The sequence below is a fragment of the Euprymna scolopes genome, chromosome 12 (assembly GCF_053919585.1).
Source record: "Euprymna scolopes isolate OS-2025 chromosome 12, ASM5391958v1, whole genome shotgun sequence".
NCBI lineage: Eukaryota > Metazoa > Mollusca > Cephalopoda > Sepiida > Sepiolidae > Euprymna > Euprymna scolopes.
In genome coordinates this window covers 153,443,002-153,460,989 of record NC_136493.1, presented here as the reverse complement: position 1 = coordinate 153,460,989, position 17,988 = coordinate 153,443,002, and the positions used below count along the sequence as shown (strand labels likewise).

Here is a 17,988-nt window from a genome sequence, read left to right as displayed (position 1 = left end):
AAAATTATTTTCATTCAAAAAAAGTCTCAAATAGTAGGTTTGGTTTACAATTTTTTTTTTTCAAAATTATTTTCATTCAAAAAAAGTCTCAAATAGTAGGTTTGGTTTACAATTTTTTTTTTTCAAAATTATTTTCATTCAAAAAAAGTCTCAAATAGTAGGTTTGGTTTACAATTTTTTTTTTCAAAATTATTTTCATACAAAAAAAGTCTCAAATAGTAGGTTTGGTTTATAATTTTTCTTTTCCAAATTATTTTCATACAAAAAAAAGTCTCAAATAGTAGGTTTGGTTTACAATTTTTTTTTTTCAAAATTATTTTCATTCAAAAAAAGTCTCAAATAGTAGGTTTGGTTTATAATTTTTTTTTTTCAAAATTATTTTCATTCAAAAAAAGTCTCAAATAGTAGGTTTGGTTTACAATTTTTTTTTTTCAAAATTATTTTCATTCAAAAAAAGTCTCAAATAGTAGGTTTGGTTTACAATTTTTTTTTTTCAAAATTATTTTCATTCAAAAAAAGTCTCAAATAGTAGGTTTGGTTTATAGAACATTTTCATGTTCTTTTCTTACTCTCTGTTTCCCTGCTCGACTATATTAATACAGAAAATTCAAATGTAATGTGAACAAACATCTTGCTGCATGACTCCATACTTAAAGAGTCCCCTATAAATCTGATCTCTAATTTACAATGGTTGCTTACATCTCAATTGCAATATGCATTGTTTGCGATGAAATAAAATATATACAAATAAAATATATCTGAATAAGTGAATACATTTAAAATTTTACCAGATTGCTTGGGACTGACAGGAAATACGATATAAAAAATAAAAATAAATAATAGTAACAGCAATATATAAACTAAAGAAACAATACACACTTAACGTAATTCGTACGAGTTATTTCCCTTAATAATTATAAATCATTTAACGGTTAACGAAATTTCAGTAGAAAGTAAACGCTGAAAAAAAATAAATAAATAAAATAAAAAAATCGCAAGACTGCAACATAACACATTCTTTTCAACTTCCAAACGAAAATATTTAGATTGAGTTAAGATTATTTTTGAACTTTTAATGGAATATGCTTTGATGAACGAAAATCCCTTGTACCCCCTCGACTACCCTCCCCCCCACTAATCTGACAAGCAGCAAAATCCCACCCCATACACAGTAGAAATCCTTATATCCCAGAAAGCCTTCTACTCTAATGGTTTCTTCTCTCGAACTGCTAGGCTTTAGAATTCCTGCTTCTCTGTCTGTACTGACATGCAGAAGTTTAAATATAATGTGAACAGACATCTCGCTGCTCAACTCCCTACCTAGTGTCCTTGTAGATATGTCGTCTGCCAGTTAGCAATATCGACTTTGTCTACAGCCATCTCATACCTCGGGCAAGTATCTAGTAGTAGCACCTTTGATGAATTTGTTGATTCTTAGTTTGGGAATTTGACCAGTGGTTTGGTGTGGAAGTCAGTACTAGCCGGTGGTAGACCGGTGAAGTTGTAGTACTCCTCATATCTTGGTTTTAGTCGAGACCCGTGGCCAAATTGGCCAGGGTTAAAGTTGGTTGCTCTCCTTGGGTTTGAAGTTGGGTGAGTGAGTGAGTGAGTGTATTTGTTTAACGGCATTTCAACCTCTAAGAGTCATTTAATGCCAAAAAAGTTTTGTTGGTATAATAGATTTTCAGTTTCTTGTAAAATTGTTTTAAGTTTCTTGAAAAAGTTTATTTTTTGAAGCAAGATGTTTTAGGTTTTCTGAAAAATTGTTTTAGTTGTAAGAGATTTGTTTTTCTAAACTGAATTTTACTTGTTTGCTTTATAGGAGTTTGAATACATTTGTTTCTTTTAAATAGTTTATGATTTGTTGGGGTTCCACTTCCTGGAACACTTTTCTAATGTTTGTTGTTTTAAAATATTTCTTCTGAGTGTGTTTGTGTTTTCTACATTCTGTCAGTAGATGTTTAATTGTTAGTTGTTGATTGCAGAGTGTGCAATTTGGTGTTTCCTCCGCTTTGATTAGGTAGGAATGAGTTAATTTTGTATGTCCGATTCTTATTCGGTTTAGTACAATTTCTTCTCTTCTTCCTTTAAAAATTTTTTGTTTTTCGTTTTTAATTATTGGTTGATGTTCATGCAATTTGTTTGCAGTGCATTTGTTCCATTCCTCTTGCCACATGTTTTCTATATATTCGTTGATTTTTCTTTTTAGGTCTGTGTGTGGTATTTTAATTTTGTCCATTTGGTGGTTTGTGGCTTCTTTAGCCAGTTTGTCTGCTTTTTCATTTCCTGGAATGCCGACATGACTTGGTATCCAGGCTATTATAATTTTTTTATTGTTTTTTTCGGTTATTTCATTGTATTCTTGTATAATTTCTGTGATAAAAGGATGTTTAGATTTTACTTCAAGGGCCATGATACAGGATAGGGAGTCTGTATATATTATGGCTTTTTGTTCGTTGATGTCTTTGATGTGTTTGAGAGCTATTTTGATGGCCTGCAGTTCGGCTGTATATATTGAAGCCTCGTTGGGCAGTCTTATTTGATATTGATTTTGTCCATCTGTGCATGCTGCGCTTGTTCCGTTTATAGTTTTGGACCCATCGGTGTATATTTCTATGTATTCTGCATATTTTTCTCTTAGTTCTCCAAAGTTGCTTCTGTTTGTTATATTATTTGTAATGTTTTTCTTGTAAGTAGTAAGTGTTATGTCGGTTTCTGGTTTGTGTAATGTCCATGGGGGTCTGTCGTTTGTTTTCTGAGTAATTATATTGTCAGGGTTTTCATTGATTTGATGTATTATTTCTTTAATTCTGTGTCCAAAGGAGGGTATACTTTTTGGTTTCCTTGAATAAGAGTTTGTACATTGTAAGTTGAAGGTAGTTTTGTATGTTGGGTTTTCGGGGTTGGTTTGTAGTTTTGTTGCGTATTGTAACGCTAGTTTTTTCCATCTTAAGTGTAGGGGTAGTTCTTGGGCTTCTACATGAAGGCTTTCCATTGGAGAAGTTCGGTAGGCTCCCAGGCTGAGTCTTAAACTTTGATTCTGTATTGTTAGTAGTTTGTTTTTGTAGGATTTGTAAGTAGAGCTGTATATGGCACAACCATAATCCAGTTTGGATCTGATATGTGAGCGATATATTTTGAGCATTGTAGCTTGATCTGCTCCCCAATCTAGTTTTGATACTATTTTTAAGATATTTATTGCTTTTAAGCATTTTTGTTTTAATTTGTTAATGTGCTCCTTGAAGTTTAGTTTGTTGTCTAAAATGATCCCTAGAAATTTGGTGTGTTGTACTACTGGTATTGGTTGTCCATCTAGTTTGAGCTGTGGGTCAAGGTGGTATTTTCGTTTCCTACAAAAGTGGATACATGTGGTTTTGCTTTTGGACATTTTAAATCCATTTTGGTTAACCCAAAGGTCTATTTTGTTAAGGCAATGTTGCATTTGTCTTTCAATAGTTGGCATATTTGGTGATGAGTAAGTTATTGAAAAGTCATCAACAAATAGTGTTTTTTCGAATCCCATGTTAACATTTTCGATTATACTGTTGATTTTAATTAGAAAAAGGGTGGCAGATAGTACGCTACCCTGTGGTACCCCTGTTTCTTGTGTGTGTTCATCTGATGTTGTATTTCCTAAGCATACTTTAAATGTTCTGTGGGATAGGAATTCTTGGATAAATTTTGCTAGGTTTCCTCTGATTCCCATATTATGAATATCTTTCAAGATTCCATATCTCCACGTGGTGTCATACGCCTTTTCGATATCAAAAAAGATTGAGACCACGTGGTGGTTTCTTATTAGACCGTTACGAATATATGTTTCTAGTCGAATAAGTTGGTCATTAGTACCTTGATTTTGTCTAAATCCACTTTGGTGCGTAGAGATGAGGTTATATTTTTCTAAATGCCACATTAGTCTTGTATTGACCATCCTTTCTGTTGTTTTGCATATACAGCTTGTCAGGGCGATAGGACGATAATTGGTAGGGTTGGAGTGATCTTTTCCTGCTTTAGGAATTGGGATGATATTGGAGTCGAGCCAGTGTTTTGGAAAATTGCTAGTCCACCATATTTTGTTAATTATCTGTAAGAGAATGTTGAGAGATGTGTCTGGCATGTGTTTTAGAAATTGATAGTGGATGTCGTCTGGACCAGTAGCTGTATCTTTACTTTTATGAATTGCATTTTTTAGTTCTGTTATAGTGAAAGAGGTGTTATAGTATTCTTTGTTATTGGATGTGAAATTGAGTTTTTCTTTTTCTGCGTTGTTTTTGTATTTTTGGAATTTGGGGGAGTAGTGGTTGGATGATGAGTTTTGGCTGAATTCATTTGCGATTATGTTTGCTATTTCTTTTTTGTCTATAGTTTGTCTACCATTTGGTGTATTTATATTATTTATTGGTGTTCCAAGTTTTTTTCCAGTTATTTTTCTTATTATTTCCCATGTTTTTTTTGATGGCGTGTTGTTGTTCAATTTGGAAATATAGTTTTGCCAGGTTTCTTTTTTGCTTTTTTTTATAATATAGCGTGCTTTTGCTCGTGCTTGTAGGTATTTTTGAAGGTTGGGTTTTGTGGGATGTTGTTTGAAGTGTTTTAGCATTTTTTTCCTGTTGGTTATTGCTTGCTTACATTCTATTGTGAACCATGGCGTTGATTTTGGGTGTGGTTTGGTGGAAGATTTTGGGATTGTCTTGGTTGCTATTTCGTTTAGTGTATTGGTGAAAGCTAACATAGGATCTGGTTTGTTAACTATTTCTTGATTAATTAGATTTGTGCAAAGTTTGCTAAATTCAGTCCAGTTAGCTTTATTAATTTGCCATTTTGGTTTTGATTCTTCTGTTGTAGGTTCTTGGGTTTTGAGAAAAATTGGGAAGTGATCGCTGCCACACTGGTCGTTATGTACCTCCCATTGGAAGTCCATAAATATTGTGGGGGAGCATAGTGTTAGGTCGATAGCTGATGTCGTTCCTGTGCCTGGGTGAAGGTATGTGTGTGTTTTGTCATTAAATATAGTTACTTCGGGTGATTCCAGTAATGATTCAATGGTTTTCCCATTTTGATTAATATTCTCACTTCCCCACATTTTGTTATGGGCGTTGAAGTCCCCCATTAATATAAAAGGTATGGGGAGTTGTGTTATAAGATCTTCAATTTCGGTTTTGTTTAGTTTATGTTTAGGTGGAATGTATATTGAACAAATGGTTATTGGTCGGTGAAGTGTAACTTTAATTGCTATTGTTTGAAGGCTTGTTTGGAGTTGTAATTTTATATGTGGTATCTGTTTTTTTATTATAATTGAAGTGCCACCTGTGGGTCGATTATCTGCTTGTGATCTGTTTGTTTGATTGTAGATGTGGTATCCTTTGAAGTTGATGGTGTCCGTTTCTTTTAGAAGAGTTTCCTGTAGGCCGATTATGCTGGGGTCATATTGTGCTATTATATGTTTGATTTCTTCGTAGTTTGGTTTTATGCCTCTGCAGTTCCACTGTATGATGTTTTTATTCATTTCCATAAGTTCGTTTAATTATTAATTTTTTTTCCCTTTTTTTTTTTTCTGTTTGGTTTTTGTTTAGGTTTTTATATCTATTATTCTATTGGTTTGTTGTGTTTTGAGTGGTTTTTGTTTTGTGTTTACTTGAACTGCTTGGTTCCTCAGTCTCTATTTTCTCTTCCTGGTCAGTTCTGTTTTTGGAGCTAGGTTTTTTCCTGTGACTCTCGATTTCAATCAATTCAAATTTGTTTTCATTTTCGATTAATATTGTCTCTGTTTTTTGTTTACTTTGGTTTTTGGAAAGAGGATTTGTGTTTTCCCGTTCTGTTTCCATCTTTCCAGATATTGTGTTTTTATCTTCTGCTTTTGTCCTTATACGTGATTTGGATCTTTCACGGTTTATTTGTGGTTTTTGCTGTTCGGGTTCTTTTTTGCTCTTTGGGACTTGTTTTAGGTCATTTGATTGAGTTTTCAAAGATACTGATATTTGTTTCTTGTTTTCGTTTTGGTTAGTTTTTAAAGTTTCAATTAAATTTTTGAGTTCGGAGATTAGTTTAAGTAGGTCTTGGTTTTGGGTTGTTTGGTTTGAAGTTTTTGTAATGTCTGCGTAAGTGTTTATTTTTTCTCGAGAGCTTGCTATTTTCCTTGCTTCAGGAAAGGGCACATTTTGTTTGTATTTTATTTCGGCTATTTCTTTTTCTTTTGTGTAGATTTTGCATATTTTAGAGTATGCTGGGTGTTTTTCTTGGCAATTTGGGCATTTTGTTTCGTTTGGGCATTCACTTTCAGTATGGTTAGGTTCTTTTAAGCCACATTTTCCACATACTTTCTGTCCTTTGCATGCTTCTCTGCTATGTCCATATTTATGACACTTATAACATCTCAGAGGGGCTGGTATATATTGTTCTACTTTTTCTATTGTGTATCCGATTTTTATTTCTTTGGGAATTTTTGGTGTATTGAAAGTTAGTATGTAGGTTTTTGTAGGTATGGTTTGACCATTCCTTTTTATGTTTATTCGGACGTGATCGATTACTCCCTGTTTTCTTAGGGCATTTTCTATTTCTTCTGCTGTAGCCAAGCTTAATTCATGGCTTTTTATAACACCTTTTGATGTGTTTAGTCTTTCGTGAGCATAACTTTTGCATTTATAGATATGGAATTTTTCCATCTCTAAGATGTTTTTTGCGTCTTTATAGTTGTCGACTGTGACAAGTAGATTGCCATTTTTCATTTTTTTTGCTGTTTTTGGGTTGCTGTTTTGAGACAGAATTTTTTCGATTAGGAATGGAGATAGATCGCTGATCTTTTTTCCTTCCAAGGTTTCGATTACTATGAATCTTGGATATTTTTCTTTATCAATTATTTCATAGTTATATTCTTGTTCACTGTCTGAGCTGGTTACGTCAGAGTGGGTTCTTTTCGATTTTGTAGTATTTTTTTGATTTCTGGGTTTTTTGTTTGGGTTTATTATATCCATAGAAGTTTGTTTAGATTTTCATCTCTCTTGCTCCCCACCCTCCTCGGAGCCCGAAATTGGGAGATGTTAGGGGGGAAACCCATTCGCCCTTTCATCCCAGGGATACAAAAGAGATATACTCAATTGATTGAGTTTGTTCCATCATTTCCTGTTTCCTCCTTTAGTTTCTTCTTTCCCAGTTTGATAGAAACGTTCGTTAGGGAGCAGTTGTGTGGTTTTTGTCTCATCAATTGATTGGCCCTTGCCATCGCCTTCTAACACTTAACTGGTTTGTCTATGTTTGTAGTAATGAAATGTATTATCTTTGGATTAAGTTTTTTTATTTTTAATTTTATTTAGATGTTATAATTGACATTTTCAGTGTAAGTGTTAGGGCTTGACATGACTAGCCGATTGGTTGGATCGGGCCTCTCCAACCGCCCGTCTAGCCTAGTACAAGGCCAAAGTAGAGTGTTGCTACAGGTACCTTTATTTTCCCTAGGCATCGGTTGCTCAGCCACCAGGATCCTTTTCCTAGGCATCACGGGTTGCCACCCACGGCCAACAGGTAGCCCCGTTGAGGGACTTTTACCCTCTGCAGGGGGGCAGTCGGCGTATTCTAATGCCCTGCCGACAGGGTCAACCGGGAAGTAGAGAAGGAAAAAAGGAGGGGGGAAGGGGAGGGGGCTGTTGTTTTTATTTTGTTTTTGTAGAACATAATTAAGTTTTACAAAAGAGAATAGAAAACAAAAACAGAAATCGATGTAGGTGCGTTTCGTCTCAGGAAGCCAATAGGCAGCCTGATCTGGTAGCACCAGGGTTTGAAGTTGGGTTTTCAACTGACAGGGATTCATGTGGCGTGTGCCAGGCTCTAGCAAGCCAGTCTCCTAGATCAGTTGGGCCCCTCTCTATTCAAACGTAAACATAGCAGGTGCCCAGCTCCTATGGCAAGTCTTTTCTGATTGGTCAAAGTTGGATTTTGACAGCCAATCAAATTGTTGGAAATTAACCAAAGATTTGTAAAGATTTGTAAATATTGTTGTTTTTAGCTGCTGCTGCTATTATTTGTCATGGTTGGAGCTGTCCCTTCTAATTCCATAATGTATTTACTGCTCCTGCTAATTTGTTGTTTTCTTTGCGAGAAAGCTTCACGAATAGAAATGAGATCTTGAAACTCAACTTCGTAACACTGCTAAGACAAAGCTGCTCTCCAACCACTAATGACCGTTGCTGATAGTACTCTTACCGACATTTTCAGGCAACATAAAATGGAAGAAATACATAGAAGACATTAGAAAAGCTGTTGCAAAGAAGGTGGGCTCCCTCTACAGGGCTAGAAAACCTCACACCTGTCAGTTATCTATATCTTTATAAAGCCACCAATCGACCATGCATAGAATATTGTTATCACATCTGGGTTGGTGTAACAACCACTAAGTTCTTTCTAAATTTCTAACCTAACAGATCACACACTGGCTGCCGATCTCTGACCTGTCACAGTGTTGCAGTTCCATGCTCGTTTTACAAGTACGTCTGCAGAATGTGTTCTGATGAACTTAATGCATTTGTACTCCCAAAACACAAACGTCCCAGACCCATTCAATTAGCAGCAAAATCACACCCCTTCTCTGTAGAGGTCTCTAGATGGCAGAAGATTTTCTGCTTTAATATTTTATTTTCTCAAAGTGTTTGCCTTTGGAGTTCCCTCCCTTACTCCTCTGCGGCAACAGCAAGGTGACAGTGGTTAAGTGGTTAATGATACGAACTGACAACCTGGGTGTGTCAAGTTCAAATACTATTCATCTCACAGAAACACTTTCACTTAGGAATGTTGGCAACCTTCAGTATCCCTCCCGTAAGTACTTGATTCTATAAAGAATTCTAACGAGAAAGATACCAGTGGAAGTGAATGCCAACAATAATCTTCGATTCATTCAAAATCGCAGCAACATGTAGGAACTTAAATGTAATGTGAACAACATCTAACTGCTCATCTATCCACGGTTTTTCACTATAAATTTGGGCACTATCACAGTAGCCACATACTTCAGTAGAAATATGTCTTGTTGGAGACGAGCAAAAATTAAAAAAAAGCAACAGAGAATCTGTTTCTTTCAGATCTTGACATGAAGATTTCGTTTCATGTGGAAAAACAAAGATTTTTACCTTCTGTTGATTTTTCAAGTTCATCAACAATTTCGACCTCTTTATGATTGCAAAGTTGGTTGCACGCTGAAGAATTGTTCTCTCCTTCGTTCATTTTGATGCATTTCACGCATTCTTTGTCGGCTGAACATTTATTTGGACAAGTCTGTTGTAGAAAAGGGAGAAGAAAAAAGTTTAGAAATATATTTTTTTTAATAAATAAAATTATCGACGCGATTTCCACATAACACTACAAACAAAAAAATTAAAATGTAAAAAATTTTGATTTTAAAAGTATTTTTGGAAATAAAAAAAATTCTCAGAAAATTTTTTTTTTTTTTTACTAGATTTATTTTTATTGGAAAGAAATATTTTATTTGGTGCTTCTACAGAATTGGGATGAGATTTTCGGAAATCGTAAAACTGAATTTCACATGAAATCTACGTATTCCTCATTTTTAAGATGATTTTATCAAAAAAAATTACGAAAACCGATAAGATGGAAAATTATTTATTAAAGAAAATAAAAAATAGAATTTGATGAAAACGATTGTAAGACACAGGAGAATTCGAAAGGAAGGTAATTTTCTGTTCGAATTAAACAAAGATGGCGGCATATTTTCACCTGTTAACACTATTAAAGTTGTTTTGTTTAATAATTCAGTAAAATACAGGTAATTCCGATTGCATAATTTGGAAGCTACCATTGCAACTTATTAGAATTGATAAAAAAATCAGTTGAAACCATTGTTTTTTATATGAAAACTATTGATTACAAAATCTCGTCTCAATAATGTAGAAGCACCATTTATTTAAGTCACCCCCCTCATCCCACTAACATGCAAAAATGTAATGTGAACAAACATCTTGCTGCTACTCTCTAATCTGTCCTCTATCACAGTAGCCCTTTGTTTTCAGTCGCAATATGATTTGTTTGGAATGAAAACAAAAAAAATAATTTGATTGATATAATTAAAACGATAAAATAAATAATATCTCACTTGGATGACGAGTTTAATAAAATTCGTTTGTCCTGAAAGAATGAGCAGAACAATGAAAAGAGTTCAACAATTGGCAACTGGAAATAGTGATGAAACCAGAGGATCTGCCCAATGAAAGACTTGAAAAGCTTAATCTTTCCTCTCTTGAGCGCCGGCACTTGCGCAGTAATCTCACTTTGACCAACAATCTCTTTGATGGCCTTACTATTTAGTCTTGCCTCAGAAAGAGATCTGCACAAGGATTATTAGAAACTAATAGTGAAGGGGGGGAGGCTTTGCCCAGTCGTAAAATACGCTTAAATAGGATATTTTAATTTGTCCAGATTTCATATATATTATGATAGTCGTGATTTCAAAAGTTAAAAAAAAAGTATTTAAGTGCCATCAGCTAGAATCGAAACCAAAAACAAAACTGTAGCATTCAAAGCTGGTGATGTTACCACTGTATCAACGTGACACATGTATGAACTGATTAAAAATAAACTAAGACGAATGTACAAAATGTATAATGATTTTTTTTAATTTTGACCTCTTTAAAAATTATTTTAACCGACTAAAGATCCATAAAGGAATGGTCAATAAAAAATTATTTGAGGCCCCTAGTACCGCTCTGCAACTTTTAGTTTCGGAAGAGATAGAGTTTGAAAATAAGGAGAGAGACAGACAGTGAGTTTTATGAATTAGATTTCAACAACGGTTTTGACTGAATGTGAGGAAGGGCTGTTTTCTCAATCAAGATCTTTGAACTTTGGATTTGATTTACAAATGATTTGTCTTGTTTACCAGTTGCTGTTACCCGACACGGACTTCTATTATTGTACCTAACAAGACCTTTCTATATTTTATATGTTTGTATTGTTTTTCACTCAATACATTTTTTCTCTTCATTTTTCTGGTATTAACTCTGAAAGGTAGACCATTCATGGATACAGCAAAATATATGTGCAATCTTGTTGACAAGTGTTAGTGATGAATCCGATGGATTTTGCATGGTTGCCACTTTTTTGAATAGAAGAGATTGGTCACATGATTGAAAACATTATTTTGTAAAGTTATTTAAAGAAGTTCAAACAAATTATTTTTAATATTTTTCATAAAAAGTTTGGAAAAAGGTTGAAAGCATTTCAAAAAATAAAAAAATACAATGAAATAGAAATGGGTGAAAAAAAATAGACCAAAAAATATTCTACAAAAATTTTAGAATAAACATTTCAACTTACTGGACAATCTTCACAAGTTTTTCCTTTGTAGCCAGACGAGGCATTACACTTGCAATCTCCGCATTCACAAACCCCATAACCATTACAGAGTTCCTAGAAAAAAAAAGAGTTAAAGAAATTTTATAAAAAAAAAAATTAAAAAGAAACAAAATTTGTGTAAAAATTGTTCCTCCATTTTTAGCTTACTAATACAAGAGACATGCATCTGTCTGTTAATTACTTGTAGGTTATTAGACCTAGGAACCTGAAATTTAGTAGAAATCACTTCCTATCTGGCATCATATTTGTCCTTGATTTTTTTCTTGGATTAAAAAATTAAATTCTTTATCGTTATTTTATTTTTTTTTTTACTCTTTCACCCCCAAACAAAGCAAATCACCATCAAAACATAACAGACTACTGTGAATTAAGGACACTTAAAGTAGGAAGTTGAGCAGCGAGATGTCTGTTCAGTTTACATTTAAATTTGTGCATGTTAGTACAGTCGAGGAAGTAGGATATAGGGAGGGAATTCCAAAATCTAGTAGTTCAAAGGAAGAAACTGAGTAGAAGACTCTCTGGCATCGGAGGGACCTTTACAATCAAAGAATGGGATTTCACTAGTGCTACAAATTTGTCAAAGTCCATTCCATTAAAATACTTGCACAGGAATGCAACATTGCAGCAATGGGGCAGGGATTGGAGATTGATTGAAAGTGTGAGATTTATTAAGATTAAAAATTATTTATTGGAGCTTGTCCAATAAGGAAAGACACTTGGTTGATGCCTTGGCCCATATGTCACAATACTCTGTGCATGGGTGAATGGTGGCTTTGTAAAGATAGAAGACATTATGAAGCGTGAGTTTTTCTAACACAGTAGATGGAGCCCACCTTCTTTGCAACAACCTTAGCAATGTCTTCTATTTATCCCAATTCAAGTTACCTGTGAATGTTAGGCTGAATGAGGAACTCTTAGAGTGTTATTATCCATGCCAATCGATGGCTGGAATAGTTAAAGGAAAGGAGCTTCGTCTTAGTAGCATTAAATGTTACCATCCTTTTATATCCTTATTTCACTACTGGAGGTCTTATTTGTTAGTGGCACATCAACAACATTTGCATGTATTTGTCATCTAGGGTGTGTTGAACATATTTTCTGCAATTTAATCAAAAGGTTCTGCATCATTACATCATTTTTTACTTCCTTTGTTGCACTTGTGATTCTGCAAGCAAACATTATGGATGTTAGGCTTCTACCAGGAAGTCAAGAACCTGTTCTACAGTGACTGCAATATATGGATGACATATTCATACTATGCCCCTATCATGAATATGGCCAAACGTTACTAGACCATGTTAACTATCCGTCCATCTGTACAGGTCATGGTGTCAAAGGAATATAACAAATTATCGTTTCTAGATGTGTTGATAATTCGCACTGGTCAAAGGTTTATGTCATCTGTATATTGAAAGTCAACTTTCACTGGACAGTATCTAAACTGCAACTCCCACCATCCATATAAAGTAAAAAAAGGAATCGCCCGGTGTCTACAACACAGAGCAAAAGCAATATGTAGTAACATCAGTGCATATCAAGAGAAGATGGACAGTTAAAGAGAAACCCTCCACCGAAACAACTATCCAGAGAGTATGACATCAGTTCCCAAAAATGTAAACTAAACAGCAAAGGACACGACCCAAAAACTCACCATAGTTTGTATACCATACATGAAGAAATTGTTGAAAAAAAAAATGACAATATTCAGAAGTGACTCAACCTTCATAAAGTATGTTGTGCAAGTCAAATCCTTTACAGAAAAAATCATAAGATCCGTGTGTGAGATTCCATATAAATGTTAAAAACTACACAAACGTGAGACATGACAACCACTAAAAGTAAGGCTAGAAGAACATCAAAAAGCCGATTGAAAAGTCGGGTATCGGTGACCACATATAGAGGAAAAAAGAAACCTGAGTAAAAAATATAGAGAAAACCAGTGGAGAATGACTCAAAGAAGCAGAACATATATGCTGGGCGACAATCAACTACTAAGCAAACCTTATACAGAATTTACTATAATATGGGAACTAGTGATTATGAGAGCTATAACAAGAGAATGTTTTTTTTTCATTCTTTTGACTCTCGAGTATATATCAGTTAATATTTTATGTTTTAAGATAGAATGATGTGTTTCTCGATTGATTAATTGTGTTGGATATATACTCGAGAGTCAAAACAATATTATCTTGTCATAACCCTAGTGATTATATATATATATATATATATATATATATATATATATATATATATATATTGATAGAATTCTTTTTGGCTGGGATTGTCTTATATAATGTTATGTCTTAAAGATATTTTGTAAGACTCAATACCACAAGATTCATTATCGGAGTTCCTATTTGCCTCAGGATTCTGAGATTATATACAGGGTGTCCCAGAAGTCGTGCACCATATATTTTTTGTTTCAGATTTTATTCCTCATTAGAGTAAAAGATAGTTTTATAAAGAGAATCGATGCATGTATTCAGGCTGAAGGTGAACAATTTGAGCATCTATTGTGATTTTGATTAATAAAATTGATATTCATTGATATTCATATTGGTTTTTATATAAATCTGCATGGGACGCGACTTCTGGGACACCCTGTATATATATATATATACATATATATATACACATACATACATACACACATACTAATAATAGGTAGTAATAAATAATAAAAAATATGATAATCTGTCGTAAAAAGTAATGATTTATAATAAGTAATAAAATTGTACATGTAAAAACAAAAAATAGGTTAAAGTTATCCCAAAATTCATACTAGAATTGTAAGTACACCTCATGTAGTTGATAAAATTCAATTGTAATACTTTTCTGAAGATTGAAAGATCAATTGCGAATAACTTAGGACTTCTACGCAGTTATGGCTGACAGAACAAGAACATGCCAAATCTATGGATTAAATAAAAGGTTTCATTCAAAATTCTGTGCAGATTTCTGAGGTCAATAAGATTTACTCGATTTTTTTATTAAAAATAAAACTACTTGATGAATGTATGTGATTTTAGGAATATGACATTTTCGTTTTGTCATGAGCATGTACATCATAGATTTTTCTGTATTTTTGGTTTTTTAATATAGGTTGAATTCTGGACAAGAACCCAATTTTTTCTTTGCATGCTTAAATTTCCTGGTAAAAGATCTTGTGGGAGGTCTCCAGAGTGCTGAACTGATCAAAGCCACAGAAATATTTTTTAAAACCATTTAATTACATAAGACACAGAAGTTCGTGTCTTATGTAATTAAATGGTTTTTCATCTTTTTCGGATGGAAATCTAGCAGATTTATCAAAAGAGAATAAAACAAGACTCACTCCATTCTTGGTCAAGCAGGTCGCATTACTTGTTGGACAATTGCAGTTTGCACCGGTGTATTCAGGTTTACAAATGCATTTCCCACATTTACAAACGCCATGTGTTGAACCTGTAAGAATAATAAAATAAAGATGAGACTTTATACAAGCGTCCATAAATAATTTTTTTAAAAAGTGACAAGAAGAAATCAACAGAAGAAGAAACAGAAAAATAGTGCAAATATCGAAACTGTTGAATGTAATATTCTTAGTGCAATATTCAGATAGTTTGAGAGAAAGGGCAGATGATACCATAGAAATTACAAAATCCTGTTTCCAAGTAGACAGGTTCAAGGTTTTAATGAGACTAGCACTAATAAAATTATCGGAGCTGCCTGTGTCTATAAGGGCGGTAAGTGGTTTACCTTTTAATTTTACTATTTTAGTAACAAGAGAATTATCAATATCGTTAGCACAGGCTACTATAACAGATGAAGTAGAACGTGAAAGTGTCGGTCTTGTAAAATGGCAAACTTTGGCAAAATGACCTAGTTTGCCACATTTTCAGCATATTTTATCAGGAGCAGGTCAATGGTGGCAATCATCCTTAGGGTAATGTTTCCCTCCACAATTGTAGCATCGGTTATGAGTAGAAAGGGCTGCCGATAACTTTACAGAGTCACACTCCATACGCGGTTCAGTGGTTCTAGTTATAGTAGTAGAAGCAAACCAATCGGAGAGGTATACAACTCAGCTTGTTCCAAAGCTTCTGGAGAGTTGCCATATCATTTTCAAGTAGTTGTCCACGTATCAGAGAAGACGAAAGGCCACATATAAACGCATCACGGACAGAATCATCCCCATAAGTTGCTGCAGTAATATCCTTGAAGCAACAGTCAGTGGCAAGGTGATTCAATACTTGAAGATACTGAACAATGGATTCATTTTTTTTGTTGTAAACGCATAGAAAGTAGATGTTTTGCTGAATAACGTTTGCAGTTTTTATTTATTTATTTATTTATTTTACATAGGCATAACCACTTATCAAGGCCCAGAGACCACTCGAGGATAAGAGTTAAGTGCACAATAGTCAATTGAACAATATAGTAATTGTTAGTAATAGTAATTAGGTAAATTTGTTAACTAAGTGGAACGGCTCATCAAGAACTTGTTTACGTTCGACTTGAAGACAACCAGATTGTGGTCAGCTGGAAAGCAGAAGAACGGAAGAGAGTTCCACAGGCGTGCAGTTCTAAGAAAGAAGCTTTTTTCATGGAATCTACGTTTAGGTTTAGGCACAGATAAAGTGTGGGGGGAATTATTAATAGTGTTTTATGCTAGACAAGTGTTTCTTGTGAAAGTTTGGCGAGGGGAGAACCATAGATTGGAGCTCAGTCGAGCACTTGCCATAAAAATAACGATAAAGCAGAGACAAACTCGCAACATCTCTTCTGTGAGATAGAATTTGCAGGGAAGAGAAAAGGACATTTCCTATGAGGCTACAAAGTCTATTTTGAACTCTATTGAGGCAGGACAAGTCCTTTCTAGCAGCTCCTGCCAAGATGTGGCAACAGTATTCCATCCTTGGACGTACCTGGCTCTCATACAGATAGAGAATTGCATCAGCAGTGAGATATCTACTGGATCGATAGAAGGATCCCACCATTTTTCCAGTGGCCTTGGCAACGGATTTACTGTACGGGTTCCATTTCAGATCAGGAGTAAAGGTCAAGCCCAGAAGCTTATCAAAATACGAGGCCTCCCCAAGACGAGAGCCATACATTTCAATTGATGCCAGATGGGGATCAGAACGTTGATGGTGTAAAGATAGAAGTTTGGTGCATTTAAAGTAACCAGCCACTCCTTTCCCCATTGTACCACGTGCTCAAGATCAGAGGAGAGAGAATTGGAGAGAACTTGGTTGTTTACGATCTTAGATGTGCTACCATATATAGTAGTGTCATCAGCAGAAATGTCTACAAATGATGTAAGGATGTGATTTGGAAGATCATTAATGTAAATCAGGAAGGGAGTTGGGCCCAGGATGTAATCCTGAGGGACTCCAGCATTGATACTGTGAGCTTCTGATTTCTAACCATCAACTACTACTCTTATGAACCTATCAGAGAGAAATTATTTAATAATGGAGAAGACATTTCCAGTTATACCATAGCTGGAGATCTTGTGAAGTAAACCTTTATGCCAAAGCTTATCAAAGACCTTTGATATGTCAAAAGCAATTGCCCAAGAAAGGTTGCCTCTGTCGAGCGATTCGCTAATCCTATGAGATATAACTGTAAGCACATCTGTTGTAGATCTAGAAGAATGGAAACCATATTGTGTGTCACTAAGAAGGTTATTTTTGCTGAGATGGTTGATTATTTCTTTATTTAACACAGATTCCAGTAACTTACTCATGATGCACAGGAGACTTATTGGTCTGAACTGAGAGGGTGATGAGCGATCACATGAATTCTTAAATACAGGGCATACTGATGAGATTTTCCAGGGTGATGGGAAGCAATTCTCCTTAAGACAACGTTTAAACAGTTTTGTAAGTATTGGTGCTAGTTTAGGTTGAAATTTTTAGAGCACTATAATTGGAATACAGTCAGGGCCGGTTACTTTACTGGAATCAAGGTTTTTAATTAGCTTGGCAACATCGCAAACAGATATTTGTATATCATGTAGCATGTTTTCTGATACAGGAGGAAATATTGGGGGTTGGCGGCCTTGGTCACAAAGGGTAGAATTAGCTGTGAAGTTCTTGGCAAAGAGTTTGGCTTTGTCTGATGCTGACGAGATTAACTCAGGTCCATTGATGATAGTTGGGATAGAGCACACATTTCTGTTGAGGATTCTATTTGCTATTTGCTAAAACTGGTGGGAACCAAGCCGCTGCTCAGCTACTTTGGACTTGACAGACTGAGCATACAACTCTCTTGTGTTCTTTATTACTTTCTTGCAATGGTTGCTGGCAGTCCTGAAAGTGGCTTTAGTCTCAATACATCTATTACATTGGAAGCAATGGAAAATGTGATTTCCATGCGCAATGGCAGCAGCACATTCTGGAGAAAACCATGGCTGACTGTTAGATTTTTGCTGGAACTTTTTCGAAGATATGAATCGGTCTATACCTACAATTAACCATTCCGTCAGGTCTGATACTATAGAGGACACATCCTTTTTAAACATGGAACGCAGAGGTAGATCTGATATAAATGTACAGAAGCCATCCCAGTCTGCCATAGCTTTATTGTAAATGGTTTTTAACAATTCAATATGATGTTCAAACTCAGAACAACACTTGATAATATCAG

The 17,988-nt window shown here is 34.7% G+C and overlaps 1 protein-coding gene across 1 annotated transcript in view; it reads right to left on the bottom strand.

The window, feature by feature from the left end:
• The window catches only part of LOC145291565 (integrin beta pat-3-like), a 219,688-nt gene that overhangs the window by 9,344 nt on the left and 192,356 nt on the right, over positions 1-17,988 (bottom strand). Inside the window, exons 17-19 of the mRNA XM_080137631.1 lie at positions 14,690-14,799; positions 11,317-11,409; positions 9,117-9,261 (exon numbers count right to left, since the gene is read on the bottom strand). Coding sequence (XP_079993757.1) covers positions 9,117-9,261; positions 11,317-11,409; positions 14,690-14,799 — 348 coding nt within the window. The remainder of the gene's footprint in view (positions 1-9,116; positions 9,262-11,316; positions 11,410-14,689; positions 14,800-17,988) is intronic.